The sequence below is a fragment of the Oncorhynchus kisutch genome, linkage group LG24 (assembly GCF_002021735.2).
Source record: "Oncorhynchus kisutch isolate 150728-3 linkage group LG24, Okis_V2, whole genome shotgun sequence".
NCBI classification, from domain to species: Eukaryota; Metazoa; Chordata; class Actinopteri; order Salmoniformes; family Salmonidae; genus Oncorhynchus; species Oncorhynchus kisutch.
Genome location: NC_034197.2, coordinates 2,557,612 through 2,576,368, shown reverse-complemented (window position 1 = coordinate 2,576,368; position 18,757 = coordinate 2,557,612). Strand labels below are relative to the sequence as shown.

The window sequence follows — 18,757 nt, the reverse complement described above, 5'->3', positions numbered from 1 at the left end:
AGTTACTATGACAACTAGCGTAGCCATGTCAGCAAATGACTGTTGTCTGAACACACACACATCCGAATTGACCACTTGTAACTTGTTGTTTGGACAATCAGTATTCCAAAACAGAACTGATTTGAGCATTAAGACCTGCAGTGTGAACAATGCTTAACAGCACTCTGGGGCTGAAATGAACCCAGTTCTGAAAGACAACGCCACCAAGCTCACTGAGAGGATTTGTTTTGTTAGTTTTTTCCTGTTGGCTCTTACAAATAACAAATACAGCCCACGTCTGAAAAAGAGAATAACAATGAAAATAGCATAGCCACGGTCTAGTGTGTTTTGTCAAATGGAATGACTTCCTGAACAATAATGCCAGTGCAGTGATACACTGCCGTAGCCTTTTGCTTGGCATTTAGAAACGTGTTTATATGTTTAATGAATGTGCTACACTAGCCATAACTGTCACAGTCATACTCTGGACCTAGTTTTGTCCCATGGAATGAATGTTGTGGATCTTTATGTTTTTCTCAAAATCCTGGACTATCGGACCACCATTTTATTATGTTTGCAATTGCAACAAATAATCTGGTCAGACCCCAACCAAGGAGCATCAAAAGTCGTGCTATAAATTCACAGACAACACAAAAATTCCTTGATGCCCTTTCAGACTCCCTCTGCCTACCCAACGACGCCGAAGGACAAAAATCAGTTAACCACCTATCTGAGGAACTCAATTTAACCTTGCGCAATACCCTAGATGCTGTTGCACCCCTAAAAACATTTCTCTTAAGAAACTAGCTCCCTGGTATACAGAAAATACCCGAGCTCTGAAGCAAGCTTCCAGAAAATTGGAACGGAAATGGCGCCACACCAAACTGGAAGTCTTCCGACTAGCTTGGAAAGACAGTACCGAAGAGCCCTCACTGCTGCTCGATCATCCTATTTTTCCAACTTAATTGAGGAAAATAAGAACAACCCAAAATGTATTTTTGATACTGTCGCAAAGCTATCTAAAAAGCATCATTCCCCAAGTGAAGATGGCTTTCACTTCATTAGTAATAAATTCATGAACTTCTTTGAGGAAAATATCATGATTATTAGAAAGCAAATTACGGACTCCTCTTTAAATCTGCGTATTCCTTCAAAGCTTAGTTGTCCTGAGTCTGCACAACTCTGCCAGGACCGAGGATCAAGAGAGGCGCTCAAGTGTTTTAGTACTATATCGCTTGACACAATGATGAAAATAATCATGGCCTCTAAACCTCCAAGCTGCATACTGGACCCTATTCCAACTAAACTACTGAAAGAGCTGCTTCCTGTGCTTGGCCCTCCTATGTTGAACATAAGAAACGGATGTGTACCAAACTCACTAAAGGTGGCAGTAATAAAACCTCTCTTGAAAAAGCCAAACCTTGACCCAGAAAATATAAAAAACGAATCGGCCTATATCGAATCTTCCATTCCTCTCAAAATTCTAGAAAAGGCTGTTGCGCAGCAACTTACTTCCTGAAGACAAACAATGTATACGAAATACTTCAGCCTGGTTTTAGACCCCATCATAGCACTGAGACTGCACTTGTGAAGGTGGTAAATGACCTTTTAATGGCATCAGACCGAGGCTCTGCATCTGTCCTCATGCTCCTAGACCTTAGTGCTGCTTTTGATACCATCGATCACCACATTATTTTGGAGAGATTGGAAACCCAAATTGGTCTACACGGACAAGTTCTGGCCTGGTTTAGATCTTATCTGTCGGAAAGATATCAGTTTGTCTCTGTGAATGGTTTGTCCTCTGACAAATCAACTGTAAATTTCGGTGTTCCTCAAGGTTCCGTTTTACCACCACCATTGTTTTCACTATATATTTTACCTCTTGGGGATGTCATTTGAAAACATAATGTTAACTTTCACTGCTATGCGGACGACACACTTCAAGGAAACATGCTGAAGCCCCAAAATTGCCCTTGCTAGAAGCCTGTGTTTCAGACATAAGGAAGTGGATGGCTGCAAACGTTCTACTTTTAAACTCGAACTAAACAGAGATGCTTGTTCTAGGTCCCAAGAAACAAAGAGATCTTCTGTTGAATCTGACAATTAATCTTAATGGTTGTACAGTCGTCTCAAATAAAACTGTGAAGGACCTCGGCGTTACTCTGGACCCTGATCTCTCTTTTGACGAACATATCAAGACTGTTTCAAGGACAGCTTTTTTCCATCTACGTAACATTGCAAAAATCAGAAACTTTCTGTCCAAAAATTATGCAGAAAAATTAATCCATGCTTTTGTTACTTCTAGGTTAGACTACTGCAATGCTCTACTTTCCGGCTACCCGGATAAAGCACAAAATAAACTTCAGTTAGTGCTAAATACGGCTGCTAGAATCCTGACTAGAACCAAAAGATGTGCTAGCCTCCCTACACTGGAGGCAAGGGCTGATTTCAAGGTTTTACTGCTAACCTACAAAGCATTACATGGGCTTGCCCCTACCTATCTTTCCGATTTGGTCCTGCCGTACATACCTACACGTACGCTACAGTCACAAGACGCAGGCCTCCTAATTGTCCCTATAATTTCTAAGCAAACAGCTGGAGGCAGGGTTATCTCCTACAGAGCTCCATTTTTATGGAATGGTCTGCCTACCCATGTGAGAGACACAAACTCGGTCTCAACCTTTAAGTCTTTACTGAAGACTCATCTCTTCAGTGGGTCATATGATTGAGTGTAGTCTGGCCCAGGAGTGTGAAGGTGTGAGTGTGAGTGTGAACGGAAAGGCTCTGGAGCAACAAACCGCCCTTGCTGTCTCTGCCTGGCCGGTTCCCCTCTTTCCACTGGGATTCTCTGCCTCTAACCCTATTACAGGGGCTGAGTCACTGGCTTACTGGTGCTCTTTCATGCCGTCCCTAGAAGGGGTGCGTCACGTGAGTGGGTTGAGTCACTGATGTGATCTTCCTGTCTGGGTTGGCGCCCCCCTTGGGTTTTACCGTGGCGGAGATCTTTGTGGGCTATACTCTGCCTTTGTCTTCGTCTCAGGATGATAAGTTGGTGGTTGAAGATATCCCTCTAGTGGTGTGAGGGCTGTGCTTTGGCAAAGTGGGTGGGGTTACATCCTTCCTGTTTGGTCCTGTCCGGGTGTATCATCGGATGGGGCCACAGTGTCTCCTGACCCCTCCTGTCTCAGCCTCCAGTATCTATGCTGCAGTAGTTTATGTGTCGGGGGCTATGGTCAGTTTGTTATATCTGGAGTACTTCTCCTGTCTTATCCGGTATCCTGTGTGAATTTAAGTATGCTCTCTCTAATTCTCTCTTTCTCTCTCTCGGAGGACCTGAGCTCTAGGACCATGCCTCAAGACTACCTGGCATGATGACTCCTTGCTGTCTCCAGTCCACCTGGCTGTGCTGCTGCTCCAGTTTCAACTGTTCTGCCTGCGGCTATGAAATCCTGACCTGTTCACCGGACGTGCTACCTGTCCCAGACCTATTATTTGACCATGCTGGTCATTTATGAACATTTGAACATCTTGGCCATGTTCTGTTATAATCTCCACCCGGCCACCCCTCATAGCCTGGTTCCTCTCTAGGTTTCTTCCTAGGTTCTGGCCTTTCTAGGGTGTTTTTCCTAGCCAACGTGCTTCAACACCTGCATTGCTTGCTGTTTGGGTTTTTAGGCTGGGTTTCTGTACAGCACTTTGAGATATCAGCTGATGTACGAAGGGCTATATAAATACATTTGATTTGATTTGATGATAACAGTACATTTGCCATACTATACCATATAGTAAGGGCTGGTTTCTTGGACTAAGAAGCACTTTCAAAGGACAATCTCCATTGAACATGCTTTTTAATCTGTGTCCGGGAAACTGGCCCAGAGTGTGTTCATCATTACTTTTTATCAAATAGTTTTTACCTGGGTTGAAGTGGGCCTCGATGAAGGCCAGGATGTAGTTGCTGGGCGCCAGGCTGCGGACTTGAACACTCATGAAGTCCTTCTGCACCTCTGATTTACGGAACAACTCGTTCAGCTGAGCCAGGGAGGAGAAACACATTCATTAGTACATACAATAGACAAATATTTTGCAGTTTAGGTTGTCCCTCCCTGTTTCAGTCTGTTTTGTTCTGTTTCGTGCATAATGAATACAACCAGGATGATGAATGAGCGAGGTAATGAGCTCTGTGCAGTGGCTCATCCAATTTGAGTGCAGTAAAACTCATTTCCCAGAAGGATGGGGGAAGACTATGTCTGCATCCAAAATGGCACCTTATTCCCTGTATAGTGCACTACTATTGACCAGGGCCCCTGTTCCATTTGGGACGCAGCCTATGTCAGGGAATAGGTCTTCTACTGTGTAGAAGCACATTGGGCCTGGTCTGGGTGCACAGATTGACATTTAGCTGCAGATAGGGATATAATTACATGAACATGTTTTTTTTTGAGGCAGTGGTAAATGTCAGGTTAGCATGGCACACGCTGGCTGCTGATTGGTTTAGCTTCTGATTCACAATGTGGGTGTGTGCTTTTGGTGCCCAAATGAAGTCTAAGTCACTGTCAGGAAGTAAATAAGCTTGTAATCCACATGGTTTCATGCTTCCCTACTAGAGAGAGCATAACATTCATCATGTATCTCACTCTGTTGGCTCAAGTTGATACCTTGAGGGAGACATAAGGCGCTGTACCAAGTACCTGACCTAATTCTTGTTTATTTTCAAAAATAGAGCTAACTCCTGCTGACCACTCATCTCAAGAGATTTCGAAGCACACACAATTGGGTTATTCTCCTGATCCTCCTCTGTTCACTCCAAATTATTTGTATGGGGGTGAATGACATCACTCCCACTACACTATATTCCATTTTCTATACTAGCCTACTGTATGTTTATGTCTCTGTACATACTCCTCGGGTACCCCTGCTGGGTAGAGGGCGGGACTGCAGGTAGCATAACAAAACCAATCCGTGTGTGCCCAGACACAAACCCCCACACGGACACACTGAACCAGAAACATGGCCACCTCTCCCCCTCTCTAGTTTTAACCTCAGGTGATATCCACACACAGTCTCTAGCAGACAAACACACACAAGGGGCTAGAGGGATGGTTTTGCTATCTAGTGCCACAGCTGGCCCCCACAAGGCGTAGGATGCACACACATACAGACACACAGTCACACACTGAGTGTTGTGAGGTGGTAGATTAGGCTTCGACGCGGGCTAGTGACACCATTTCAACAGCTGGCGAGAAGCACACGTGTGCGTGCGCCCACACACACACACACACACACACACACACATGCAATGTCCCCGTTTAAGAGCGAGCATTAACTTTGACAACCCACACTTGTTCGACAGACCGTTTTTGAATCACTGACTATGGCAGCTAGTTCTGTATGTAGGGGGTTGCTACTCACAGCACTCTCGATGCTCCTGGCCGTCTCGCCAAACAGCTCAGACTTGGGATCCTCCATCTCAGGGGTGTAGAAGACCTCCTGGCCCTCCACCTGGTCCAAGTGCAGGAAGCCGCTGAACCGCATGGTGGCTGGGAGGAAATGGTGTCACACACAAGTTATAAACGTTTACTTTCTGTACCTGTGAGGCATGCGGTGCCCTCAACTACCCGCCCTCGGCTTCAGACAGTGACCATTTGGGTGGGGTAGTGCCAGTCTGGGGTTAGTGATGGAGTGTGTGTGTGTGGGGGGGAGGGTTAGTGTGGTTGTTTTTTATGGTGGGTGTGGCTGTGGAGTTGAGGGGGCAGAGCCTGTGATTGGCTGCAGCGAAAGTGGAAAGAGTGGATGGTGGGATATGAAGGAGGAATGAAAGAAGAAGAGAAGAGGAAGAGGAAGAGCAGAAGGGCAGGGGGTGGAGTAATGGAGTTTACCAGACTGAGACTTGTCCCAAAAATTGGCAGAGGCATGGAGGACTGAGTAGAGAGAGAGATCAGTTAGACAGACAGGAGATATTGACACACATATTACAAAGACAAGGAGAGAGGGACAGACAAGACAACACGCATAGCAAATATTAAGAACATTTTCTAAAAGTCTCCAGCTTTGGCAAAGACAGTCCCACACCTTGCCCTTAAACATCCCCATTTCCCTGTTCAAAATCCTTCAACCCCCAATGGCCTCTTGCTATTGTTCCGGCAACACAATGGCAGGGAGACTCAAGACATCGTGAAAGAGAAGAGTGAAATAAAGCAGGAAGCAGGAGAGAAAGGGGGCTGGAGATGAGGAGAGGCGCTGATGCTGAGGTTTCATGCCACGGCTCATAATCAGCTGAACAAATTGCCCAAATCAATCATGGTGCCCTGTTTGGAGCTCGCCTGAAAAAAAAGTGAAGAGCATTTGTATGATTATCGTGGAAGATAGCCATAATTGTCTCCTAATGCCGCCAAACCGGTGACTGACAAAATTGCATGATAAGGACTTTTTTTGGCCGTTGTCTCCGCACGACACACATCGATTCAAATCTGATGGGGCAGCTATTAAATAGGAACAAATGGGGAAGGTTTGGATGGAGAGCAGAAAAAAGAGGAGAGGAGAGCAATAGATCAGATTATTTTTATATGGGTAGAAGACAAAACAGAGGAGGCCATTTTTCCGACGAGCAGCAGCCGTGATGGACAAAGAGAGGGATGGGGAATTATCAGATAAGGTTGAACTGTGAAACTTAAAAGGCCTTGTCTGAGTTTAACTTGCCACTCGCAACTTGCATTGGGAAAGTGGACAGAAGCTTTGTTCTTAGTATTAACATATTCAACTCTGACGCCCTCTGGTGGCATTTTGTAAATTACTCATAATATTGTATACTACCCTCATAAAGTAGATTTCATTTCAAAACTATAAGTCCTACAAACACATGATTAGCACTGTTAGAAAGGTAAGGACTGTGGGATTATGATAAAGGGGGATGATAAAGGGGGATCAGAAACAATGCAGATAAAACAAATGTGTTTGTGTGTGTGTGTGGGGGGGGGGGGTTACAATTGAGAGATTTGAATGTCTCGGTTTAACATTAAATATGTAAACAATTATTGTTCCAAAAGGCTGTTTTTTATGAAAAAACCTAATGGTGTTGCTCTAAACATGCACAAATTCCCAGACAGGACTTGTGCAATGTAATTTTTCGTATTACAGGAATCATTTTTCATCTTACTGGAATGATATACATATGCGCAGCAGGGGACTGGCAGGTAGCCTAGTGGTTAGAGTGTTGGACTAGTAACCGAAAGGTTGCAAGATCAAATCCCCGAGCAGACAAGGTAAAAATCTGTCGTTCTGCCCCTGAACAACTGTTCCTAGGCCGTCATTGTAAATAAGAATTTGTTCTTAGCTGACTTGCCTAGTTAAATAAAATAAATGAGGAGAAAGCTGAAGTCTCTACCTCTAACCGACATAAATATATCCTGTCTGATTCCCAGTTTGTCCAGTAGGAGAGCACATGATGACTCTTGGCAACTTCAAACCAAACCAAACCTCTGGTTTCGGTCGTCACCGTGCCAAAATGGCTGAACAGACACTACTTTTCCTATTGTAAACAAGTGAGATAGTTTGATTTCCGTAAAGACAATGGCTGTAGCTTTCAAATGGTACGTCACTTTCTAATTTCTGACAAAAAAAAAGCTTTTTAAATGGGAAACCATGCGCATGATACATATACTGTAACTGATACAAGTTATTACACTTTTCAGATGTTTCAATGGTGTGGCAACAAAGTCAGAGTAATTGAAATCACTCCCACTGATGCTTATCTGGGCTAGACAGAAAAAACGAATATTGCGACTACGAGGATGCATAAAAATGTTTGCACTTACTGTAGGGATTTCGGGCGGTTAAAGGAACACAAACATGAATGTTTGTGCATTTCGTCATTGCGTGATGTGGCGTACTGCAGATGTACTGTACCGAGACTGTATTATAGTGCTAATAGCGTGATTTCATTTCATGGATGGTAGCGACTGGTAATGTTGGTGTGATTTCATTTCATGGACGGTAGCGACTGGTAATGTTGGTGTGATTTCATTTCATGGACGGTAGCGACTGGTAATGTTGGTGTGATTTCATTTCTTGGATGGTAGCGACTGGTAATGTTGGTGTGATTTCATTTCATGGACGGTAGCGACTGGTAATGTTGGTGTAATTTGATGTCAAGGACGGTAGCGACTGGTAATGTTGGTGTGATTTCATTTCATGGACGGTAGCGACTGGTAATGTTGGTGTGATTTGATGTCAAGGACGGTAGCGACTGGTCATGTTGGTGTGATGAGAAAGAAGCAACACAGCTCTAGATTTTATATGAGCACATTGTTTCATATCCAATAGTCCTCTTCAATTTCAAGTGTACATCCTAAAGGGGTTGAAGAGAGGTGAGGTGGTAAGTATAGGAGGGGAACAGGAGAGGGGGGTTGTGGGGTACTTACAGGGGCATTTGGCTCCCTCAGGGCTGCTGGAAGCCGTCTTGCCATCAGGACAACAGCCGAAGGGAGTGTTGTCACACGACGAGCGGTCCTCCGCTGTGGGGATGGTGGTGGCTGCGGCTGTGGGGTCTAGGGGAAAGAAAGGAGGGTTCATAATGCTTCATAACACCTCATAACACTTCATAATGATTCGTAACACTTGTAACACATCTTAAATCTGGCGGTGGTGGCTACAGCTTAAGGAACTAGGGGAGAGAGAGGAAGAGATTCATAATGCTTTATAGCTCATTTTAATGCTTCATAATACCTTTGTAACCCCAACCTCGGAGAAGCTGCATCTGGAGCTCATCTCCATTATGAGAGCCATACTGTAGTAGCTACATAATGGGCTGCATACCGTTATAATGGCACTAAGTACTTTGTGATGAGGGTTGATGAATAACCACGGAAACAGCTAATCTCTTCCACTGATTGGGCGATTGCTATCTGCACATTTCCACTGATTGGCAGATGGCAATCTCCAAACACTTTGTCCCAGAGAACATTGCCTTTGCTATAAATCTAGGACTACCCTGACCTCATCTCCAATGGGGTAAAGTGGCTACTCTTACAGTACACCAGGGAATGGCCTGCACCCGTTTCTCTCTTACGGGGATAGGTTTCTCTGTGGAGCAGCTTAACGGTCACCCTATGATTAGAAATGATCGTAGAGCAAACAACCGTGGCTTGCTGAATAAGTCGTTAAGACGTCAAAGGGGGAAGGTTGTCTCTTCAAGGACTCCCTGTCGTCGCACTCTGAGTGAAACACCCGCCGCTAGGACAGGAGTCTGTGGAGAAACAACTCTAGGTCAGGGATTGGAAGGAAGGGAGAGAATGATGGAGGGGAGTGTTGGCGTCTACAGGGCATCTGTTGGCACATGGATTTACGGACCACGGCAATTGAGTTGGGAGGATGGGGGTGTAGGGAGGTGTGCTATTGCTCCATTGGGAGGCAAACACAGATCTACCCAAGCACAACCACCCCCCTGTTTACATAAACATACAACTAGACACACAGACACATAGGAGACCCAGGTCTCCTTGGCAGACAGGCCATGTGTGCCAGGCGTCAGCGAGCGCTCCGGTCTGCTGGTGACAAGAGAATAAATCTGCAAGAGGGAAAAGCGTCAGAGAAAGCGCTGAGGCTTGTGTTCCATCAATTCAGGAGTGTCAAAGCAAGCTGTTGGGTCACAGAGCTTTGGAATGGTAAAAAAAGCTGATTGAAAAGGGTTAGTCTACAGGTCTCTGGAGTGTGGTGCTTGGTGGAGTGGTTTAGCTATAAGGCCAGAATGCCGTGTAGGGATTTTACTGTGTAGAGTGAGAGTTGTGTTCCGTATCAATATGCTGCAATGACAAGGTAAGACAAATTCTTATCAAGCTCATCAACTCAGCCTTGAAACAAGCCCCCAACATAAGCCAATAATCTCATAAACTTTCTGTTTTCCATTTCTACAAAATCTGTTATGTGGGGAGAGAAATGCTTCAAATATGAAAATAGCTTCTTATTTTGACAGAATGGAGGATACTGTGACAACAGTTTTCGTTTGGAACACATTCTTGTATTTCTCTGCTTAAAATTTTGATTAAACTGAATGCAAAGGACACTTCGAAAACACACTTCTGTTGTGGTGACATAACATCAGATAATGACATGTATAACGTCAAACAATGACATGTTTAAAATGTAAGCATGACTTTGTTTGATGTTATACATGTCATTATTATCAGTTTAATCCAAATGCTAGCTAACATTGAACCTGTTTGGTTAACTTTAGCTAGCTATAACAATTGAGATTTAAGTAAATTGTTTAGCTAGCTAGCTAATTAACGTTACATGTCTAAACAAAAGACCCCAAGTTAAAGCTTGCTGTTAGCTAGCTAACACTAGCGGAGGTTCGATGGCAGGCTTGCTAGCTAACATAGAACCTGTTGGGTTGACTTTAGCCTGTTTGGTTGACAATCGGTTTGTATTGCTTGCTGTTAGGGTGACCAGATGTCCCCGTTTTCCGGGGACAGTCCCTGTTTTTGGTGGCCTGTCCCCGGCTTGTGCTGTCCCCGGAAATGTTCCCGTTTTTAACTGTGCATTTAAAACAGACTGCAAAGTGAAATAATATATACTCACTCTTCTACTAACTACATGTTGGGGCATAGTTTTAGAGAAAACTGCTGTGGAAAACTCGTCCAGAAGCTAGCAAGTATCAAGTGAATCCACAACATCACCACAAACAAACAAAGTTACACTTGTTTGAGATACTAGCTAATGATGTTATAATGTCACAATTTATTATATAGATAGATGCTCTGCTTTATAAGGTTTTAAATAGGCTATGCTAGCTAACATTAGCTATGTCGATTAAGTTATCTAGCTAGGTTAGCCAGCTACTGTCATGGTAGCTAGGTTAAAAAACGTTCACATGTAAACATGCAGTGGATGGGCTATTTTGAAAATATGATTATATTAAATTCATGCACAATTAATTATGATAATATTTATTTGTAGATTACAATTTTAATGGTTAGGCATTATAAGTAGTGTGAAAATATATTTTGACATTTTCATGGATAATATTAGCATAATGTTTTCTGTTAGAGAGTGGAGAGGGAGGAAGACTGGATAGGAAGAAGAGTGAAAGAGATAGAGGAGGAAAGGTAAAGATATGATTACAGAGCCTGCCAATTTATTATTCTAAACCATTTTTTGGGGATAAAATACAAAAATGAGGCAAGCAATGGGAATCTATTAACCAAAGTATTTTATCTAATAGTGTACTATTTATTATTAAAGATTTGAGAAGGAAAAATGAAGGGAGTAAAAAGAGTGAAGCGAGGAGAGTGTGGAAGAGTGAGGTGGAAAGGTAAAGAGAAGGAAAGGAAGAAAGAGCTGGAAGACGAGTGGAGAAAGATTGGAGAAGAAAAGGTTAAGAGAGTAAGAAGAGTGACACAAGGAGAGTGAAGAAGAGCAGACAGAGGAGGTACAATGACTCTTTCTAAGAAACGGAAATGCCATTTTAAAGACAACATGATGAGAGAATTTCCATGTATACGCTCAGGTCAAGACGATAGAATGGTTCACTGCACCCTTTGTCATTCCTCTCTTTCAATTGGCAGCCAGGGAAGAACGGCAGTGGTAGAACAACAGCAGACGAAAAAGCATAAAGCCTCTCTGATTGGCCGTGTTGGTATGCACTCTGTCACCACATTCTTCAAGCTGTGCAGGAGGGTGTCTTTGCATACCACACTATGCGACACAATCATAGTTACAGATCTATGGACTGCACAGCACAACTGACACGAAAGCTTTATGAGCCGAAGTTTACATGTGCTAGGACAAAATGTGAAGCCATAGTGAGTAACGTGTTAGCACCATGGGCAACTACTTTGGTAAGACAGGACCTAGACCAGGTTGAATTTGTGTCCTGTCTATTGATGCGTTCAATCATGGACATGTATAGCTGCTGCCAGATACAGTGTGGCAAAAAAGTATTTAGTCAGCCACCAATTGTGCAAGTTCTCCCACTTAAAATGATGAGAGAGGTACATAGGTACACTTCAACTATGACAGACAAAATGAGAAAAAAAATCCAGAAAATCACATTGTAGGATTTTTAATTAATTTATTTGCAAATTGCGGTGGAAAATAAGTATTTGGTCACCTACAAACAAGCAAGATTTCTGGGTCTCTCACCTTTTTACGTGGGAGAACTTGCACAATTGGTGGCTGACTAAATACCTTTTTTGCCCCACTGTATATGGTGGCAACACATCTGTCGAAACAAAACTGCATGATTTTGTTGAATTGAAAGGAGAAAAAGCAGAGGAGATTGCAGCTGAGGTCCTGCTGGTCATCCAATAATGTAACCTGCAAAACAAAGTCGTGGCATTCTCTGCCGACAACACAAATACCAACTTTGGAGGACTGAATAGGCTGGGGAGAGTCAATGTCCATACCAAAGTTAAAAACGCTCTGCAGCGGGAGGTGATTGGCTTAGGTTGTCCTGACCACATCATTCATAACAGCGGGAGATGATTGGCTTAGTTTGTCCTGCCCACATCATTCATAGCAGCGGGAGGTGATTGGCTTAGGTTGTCCTGCCCACATCATTCATAGCAGCGGGAGGTGATTGGCTTAGGTTGTCCTGCCCACATCATTCATAGCAGCGGGAGGTGATTGGCTTAGGTTGTCCTGCCCACATCATTCATAGCAGCGGGAGGTGATTGGCTTAGGTTGTCCTGCCCACATCATTCATAGCAGCGGGAGGTGATTGGCTTAGGTTGTCCTGCCCACATCATTCATAGCAGCGGGAGGTGATTGGCTTAGGTTGTCCTGCCCACATTATTCATAGCAGCGGGAGGTGATTGGCTTAGGTTGCCCTGCCCACATCATTCATAACACGGCCAGAACAGCTTTGGTTATGATTCCCCTTGGTGTTGAGTACCTGCTCACAAAGATATTTGGATATTTTCATATTTTCACCGTCAGAGTAGAAAGTTTGTTGGCCAGGAGTACCATAACATTTTAGGACACAGCAATGTTCGCTGGCTGTCCATGCTCCCTGCTCTAGAAAGTGTGCTGAAAAGGTATGTGCCATTGTAATCCTTTTTTCTTTCCTGAGAGCAATGTTCGAAGATCCACTGACTGAACTTTGGCTGGCCTTTGTCCATGGAAACTCAACCATATTCAGTGGTATGATCAAGATGCTTGAATGCCAGGACCACTGTGCTGTGGAGTCAGCTGCAGTTCTGAGAAACATTGAGGCAAAATTGACTGCAAGACGTGATGACAACTTCATTCCAGTGGTCAGAGGACTTCTGAGAGAGCTAGAGGAAAATGGAGCCATGTCTAAAGAGAGCTTTTTCAAAACATCCCAATCATTCTTCACTATGGCTGTGAACTACTTGCAAGCATGGGGAAAGCACACAGATAATCTAAAAGATTTACATTGTCTCCTTTTAAAAAGGCAACCTCTGCGTGAAGAGTTCCAGAAGGCAGGAAAAATGCCCCAATGTGACCATCAATGAGGATGCATTGTTTGATGAGGTTACTGGCCTGCAAGAGTTCCTAAAGGGGGGGATCACTTGATGAATGGAAAACATCTGAGACACGGCTTAGTCAGAGATGGAGCATGGTGGTTAAGCACTTCAAAGAGAACGACATCCCACACACTAACCTGGCTAGATTAGCGTCTGTTGTCATGTGCTTACCTAGAAGTAATGCACCAGTCGAGAGAGTGTTCTCCCAAATGAACGATATGCAGTATGGACAGCTGCAAGAAATAGGTTTACTGTTCCTACCATCAAGGCCATGCTTATTGTGAAGACAAACTTCAACCTCCCCTGCCAGGAGTCTATTGTCTCTGTTGTTTCAATTTTGCTCATGTTCTCTTCTGCTCTTATTCTAGCAGGACCACTGAATGGTTCACTGTTCAGATCAGTTCTGTCTTGTCTGTAGTGTTTCTGTAGTATAGTTGTTTTCTCTATCACAGTGGGCAGGGTAGCCTAGTGGTTAGCGCGTTGGACTAGCAACCGGAAGGATGCAAGTTCAAATCCCCGAGCTTCCAAGGTACAAATCTGTCGTTCTGCCCCTGAACAGGCAGTTAACCCACTGTTCCTAGGCCGTCATTGAAAATAAGAATTTGTTCTTAGCTGACTTGCCTAGTTAAATAAAGATAAAATAAAAGACTAAATACATGACAATGGTCTAATGCCTCACATCAAAAAGAGAGCTGGCCCAAGCAAGCACAGGTTATACCTGAAGCATGAGGACTTGCAGCGAGTGGTGAACTTCATCAACAACTACGCAGAGGATAATGCAGTAATATTACCAGGACGCTACCCAGGACACAAACACTTTGGTGGAAAGCTGCTGCCATCCCATGTGACAAAAGCAGCAGTGTGGCATCTCTACAAGGAATCGATGACAACACTTGGCATTTAAAGCATAAACACATTTTGATTATTTAATTGACCTCCAACACAATTGGCACTACTTTTATTGATCTCACATTATTTCTGTATTTTCTAGAGGTATGTGTAGTCAGGCTGTCTTCCTTCAGGAATCTGTGGGGACAATTGCTGCCCCACATCTCAAGCACTAAGCCCAGGGCAGATCTTTGCTGGCAGTGCCAGAGGAACAACTATCAGGTCTTCAGATCTGCCAATCTGCCAGAAGCTGTTAAGTTTGTGCTCTGCCACTGTGCCTGGCGGACCATGCACAAACTCCACCACAGTCTGGACTTTCACTTCCTGATCACAGGCCACACCAAGTTCTCCCCCGACTGGTGCTTCGGGATCATCAAGCAGAGCTTCAGAAATACCAGAGTGAACACTTTGTCTGAGATTGCTGGTGTTGTGAAGGACAGCACTGTGACAGGGGACAACATCCCACAGCTGGTTGGACTGGAGGATCGTACGGTGCTGGTGGAAAGCTATGGTTGGCAACAACACCTGACTCTGTATTTCAGGCCGCTGACACAGATCACGCAGTACCAGCACTTCAGGTGAATATCATTTTCATTGCATTGTATGAGGTTATTATTCTTATCTAAACTTGGGAGGTGAATTGATGTTGTGCTGTTTCCTGTTTTACAGCTTTGGTGCTCTGGAGCCTGGTGTTGTTGTCGCCAAGGAGTGTTCGGACTCAGTCGGGACCATGTTTTAGCTGCTGTGCAACACTGACATCCTTCCTCCCACAGGTGGTCTGCCTGTACAAGCACCACCTGGACTGGACACAGCTAGACAAACTTATCTTTTTGAGAAGATCAGGGAGTTTTGTGACGAAGAGGCTATGGACGTCACATGCCCTGCACCAAAGTCAAGGGCATGACAGAAACAGGCTCTCCGAATGTAGATTCCCTTGTTCATGCGTTGTTCGGACGAACCAGTCATCAGCACTATCTGCAGTGCTTCGATTCAAATGACTCTCTACGAACACACACGCCATACGTTGCTGCAACTATATATATATTTTATCCTGCTGCTCAGCCACTTTTTCCCTGATTGTATGCATACAACTACCTCGTCTATCACTATCGTTATTAATATTGTTTGTGTACATACTGTATATTATTTTATTTTATTTAAATTATTTCTGATATTGCTACAATGCAAGTAACCATTTGGCTGTACCATTTACATCTTCCGTAGAGACCCATCCACTTCGCAAGACTAATCAATATTCATTTTATATTTAAATATTTTGCTATGTTTGGTCGTAACATGATTTTCAGACATACCCCACAGACTCACTAAACACAAATGCTTCGTTTGTAAATTATGTCTGAGTGTTGGAGTGTGCCCCTGGTTATCCGTCAATGAAAAAAAATGAAAGAAATTGGGCCGCCTGGTTTAAGGAATTTGAAATTATTTATACTTTTACTTTTGATACTTAGGTACATTTGAGCAATTCCATTTACTTTTGATACTTAAGTACTGACTGACTGAAGCATTTCGTATACATTGTATACATTGTTTGTCTTCAGGAAGGCAGTAAGTTGCTGCGCAACAGCCTTTTCTAACATTTTTGAGAGGAATGGAAGATTCGATATAGGCCGATATTTTTTAAATATTTTCTGGGTCAAGTTTTGGCTTTTTCAAGAGAGGCTTTATTACTGCCACTTTTAGTGAGTTTGGTACATATCCGGTGGATAGAGAGCCGTTTATTATGTTCAACATAGGAGGGCCAAGCACAGGAAGCAGCTCTTTCAGTAGTTTAGTTGGAATAGGGTCCAGTATGCAGCTTGAAGGTTTAGAGGCCATGATTATTTTCATCATTGTGTCAAGAGATATAGTACTAAAACACTTGAGCGTCTCTCTTGATCCTAGGTCCTGGGAGAGTTGTGCAGACTCAGGACAACTGAGCTTTGAAGGAATACGCAGATTTAAAGAGGAGTCCGTAATTTGCTTTCTAATAATCATAATCTTTTCCTCAAAGAAGTTCATGAATTTATCACTGCTAAAGTGAAAGTCATCCTCTCTTGGGGAATGCTGCTTTTTAGTTAGCTTTGCGACAGTATCAAAAAGGAATTTCAGATTGTTCTCATTTTCCTCAATTAAGTTAGAAAAATAGGATGATCGAGCAGCAGTAAGGGCTCTTCGGTACTGCACGGTTGTAATGGATTTCCTCCTCCTCTTCCGAAGAGGAGAGGTGAGAAGGATCAGAGGACCAATATGCGGCGTGGTAAGTGTCCATGGTTCCTTTTAATATGTAAACTTACACATGAACAACTGATACAACAAAACAAGAAACGTGTGAAACCCTAAACAGCCCTGTCTGGTGCAAACACAGAGACAGGAACAATCACCCACAAACACACAGTGAAACCCAGGCTACCTAAGTATGATTCTCAATCAGAGACAACTAATGACACCTGCCTCTGATTGAGAACCATACTAGGCCGAAACATAGAAATACCCAAATTATAGAAAAACAAACATAGACTGCCCACCCAACTCACGCCCTGACCATACTAAATAAATACAAAACAAAGGAAATAAAGGTCAGAACGTGACAACGGTACTGTCTTTCCAAGCTAGTCAGAAGACTTCCAGTTTGGTGTGGCGCCATTTCCGTTCCAATTTTCTGGAAGCTTGCTTCAGAGCTCGGGTATTTTCTGTGTACCAGGGAGCTAGTTTCTTATGAGAAATGTTTTTAGTTTTTAGGGGTGCAACTGCATCTAGGGTATTGCGCAAGGTTAAATTTAGTTCCTCAGTTAGGTGGTTAACTGATTTTTGTCCTCTGGCGTCCTTGGGTAGACAGAGGGAATCTGGAAGGACATCAAGGAATCTTTGTGTTGTCTGTGAATTTATAGCACGACTTTTGATGTTCCTTGGTTGGGGTCTGAGCAGATTATTTGTTGCAATTGCAAACGTAATAAAATGGTGGTCCGATAGTCCAGGATTATGAGGAAAAACATTAAGATCCACAACATTTATTCCATGGGACAAAACTAGGTCCAGCGTATGACTGTGACAGTGAGTGGGTCCAGAGACATGTTGGACAAAACCCACTGAGTCGATGATGGCTCCGAAAGCCTTTTGGAGTGGGTCTGTGGACTTGTCCATGTGAATATTAAAGTCACCAAAGATTAGAATATTATGGTCACTAGTGTAGCCAGGAGGTGAGGCCTCATTTAACACAGTAAATTCATCAGGCTTAAGCCATGTTTCAGTCAGGCCAATCACATCAAGATTATGATCAGTGATTAGTTCATTGACTATAATTGCCTTTGAAGTAAGGGATCTAACATTAAGTAGCCCTATTTTGAGATGTGAGGTATCATGATCTCTTTCAATAATGACAGGAATAGAGGTGGTCTTTATCCTAGTGAGATTGCTAAGGCGAACACCGCCATGTTTAGTTTTGCCCAACCTAGGTCAAGGCACAGACACGGTCTCAATGGTGATAGCTGAGCTGACTACACTGACTGTGCTAGTGGCAGACTCCACTATGCTGGCAGGCTGGCTAACAGCCTGCTGCCTGGCCTGCACCCTATTTAATTGTGAAGCTAGAGGAGTTAGAGCCCTGTCTATGTTGGTAGATAAGATGAGAGCACCCCTCCAGCTAGGATGGAGTCCGTCACTCCTCAGCAGGTCAGGCTTGGTCCTGTTTGTGGGTGAGTCCCAGAAAGAGGGCCAATTATCTACAAATTCTATCTTTTGGGAGGGGCAGAAAACAGTTTTCAACCAGCGATTGAGTTGTGAGACTCTGCTGTAGAGCTCATCACTCCCCCTAACTGGGAGGGGGCCAGAGACAATTACTCGATGCCGACACATCTTTCTAGCTGATTTCCACGCAGAAGCTATGTTGCGCTTGGTGATCTCTGACTGTTTCATCCTAACATCGTTGGTGCCGACGTGGATAACAATATCTCTATACTCTCTACACTCGCCAGTTTTAGCTTTAGCCAGCACCATCTTCAGATTATCCTTAACATCGGTAGCCCTGCCCCCTGGTAAACAGTGTATGATCGCTGGATGATTCGTTTTAAGTCTAATACTGCAGGTAATGGAGTCGCCAATGACTAGAGTTTTCAATTTGTCAGAGCTAATGGTGGGAAGCTTCGGCGTCTCAGACCCCGTAACGGGAGGAGTAGAGACCAGAGAAGAATCGGCCTCTGACTCAGACTCTCTGCTTAATGGAGAAAACCGGTTGAAAGTTTCTGTCGGCTGCATGAGCGACATCGGTTGAGCGTTCCTACAGCATTTCCTTCCAGAAACCGTGAGAAAGTTGTCCGGCTGCGGGGACTGTGCCAGGGGATTTATACTACTATCTGTACTTACTGGTGGCACAGACGCTGTTTCATCCTTTCCTACACTGAAATTACCCT

General features: G+C 43.7%; 1 protein-coding gene across 5 annotated transcripts in view; it reads right to left on the bottom strand.

Moving 5' to 3' along the window:
• Positions 1 to 18,757, bottom strand: part of LOC109869661 (agrin) — a 537,476-nt gene that overhangs the window by 71,360 nt on the left and 447,359 nt on the right. For all 5 annotated transcript variants that reach the window (XM_031803590.1, XM_031803591.1, XM_031803593.1 and 2 more), the window contains 3 exons: positions 8,397 to 8,522; positions 5,389 to 5,516; positions 3,894 to 4,008 (listed from right to left, as the gene is read on the bottom strand). In XM_031803590.1, coding sequence (XP_031659450.1) covers positions 3,894 to 4,008; positions 5,389 to 5,516; positions 8,397 to 8,522 — 369 coding nt within the window. The remainder of the gene's footprint in view (positions 1 to 3,893; positions 4,009 to 5,388; positions 5,517 to 8,396; positions 8,523 to 18,757) is intronic.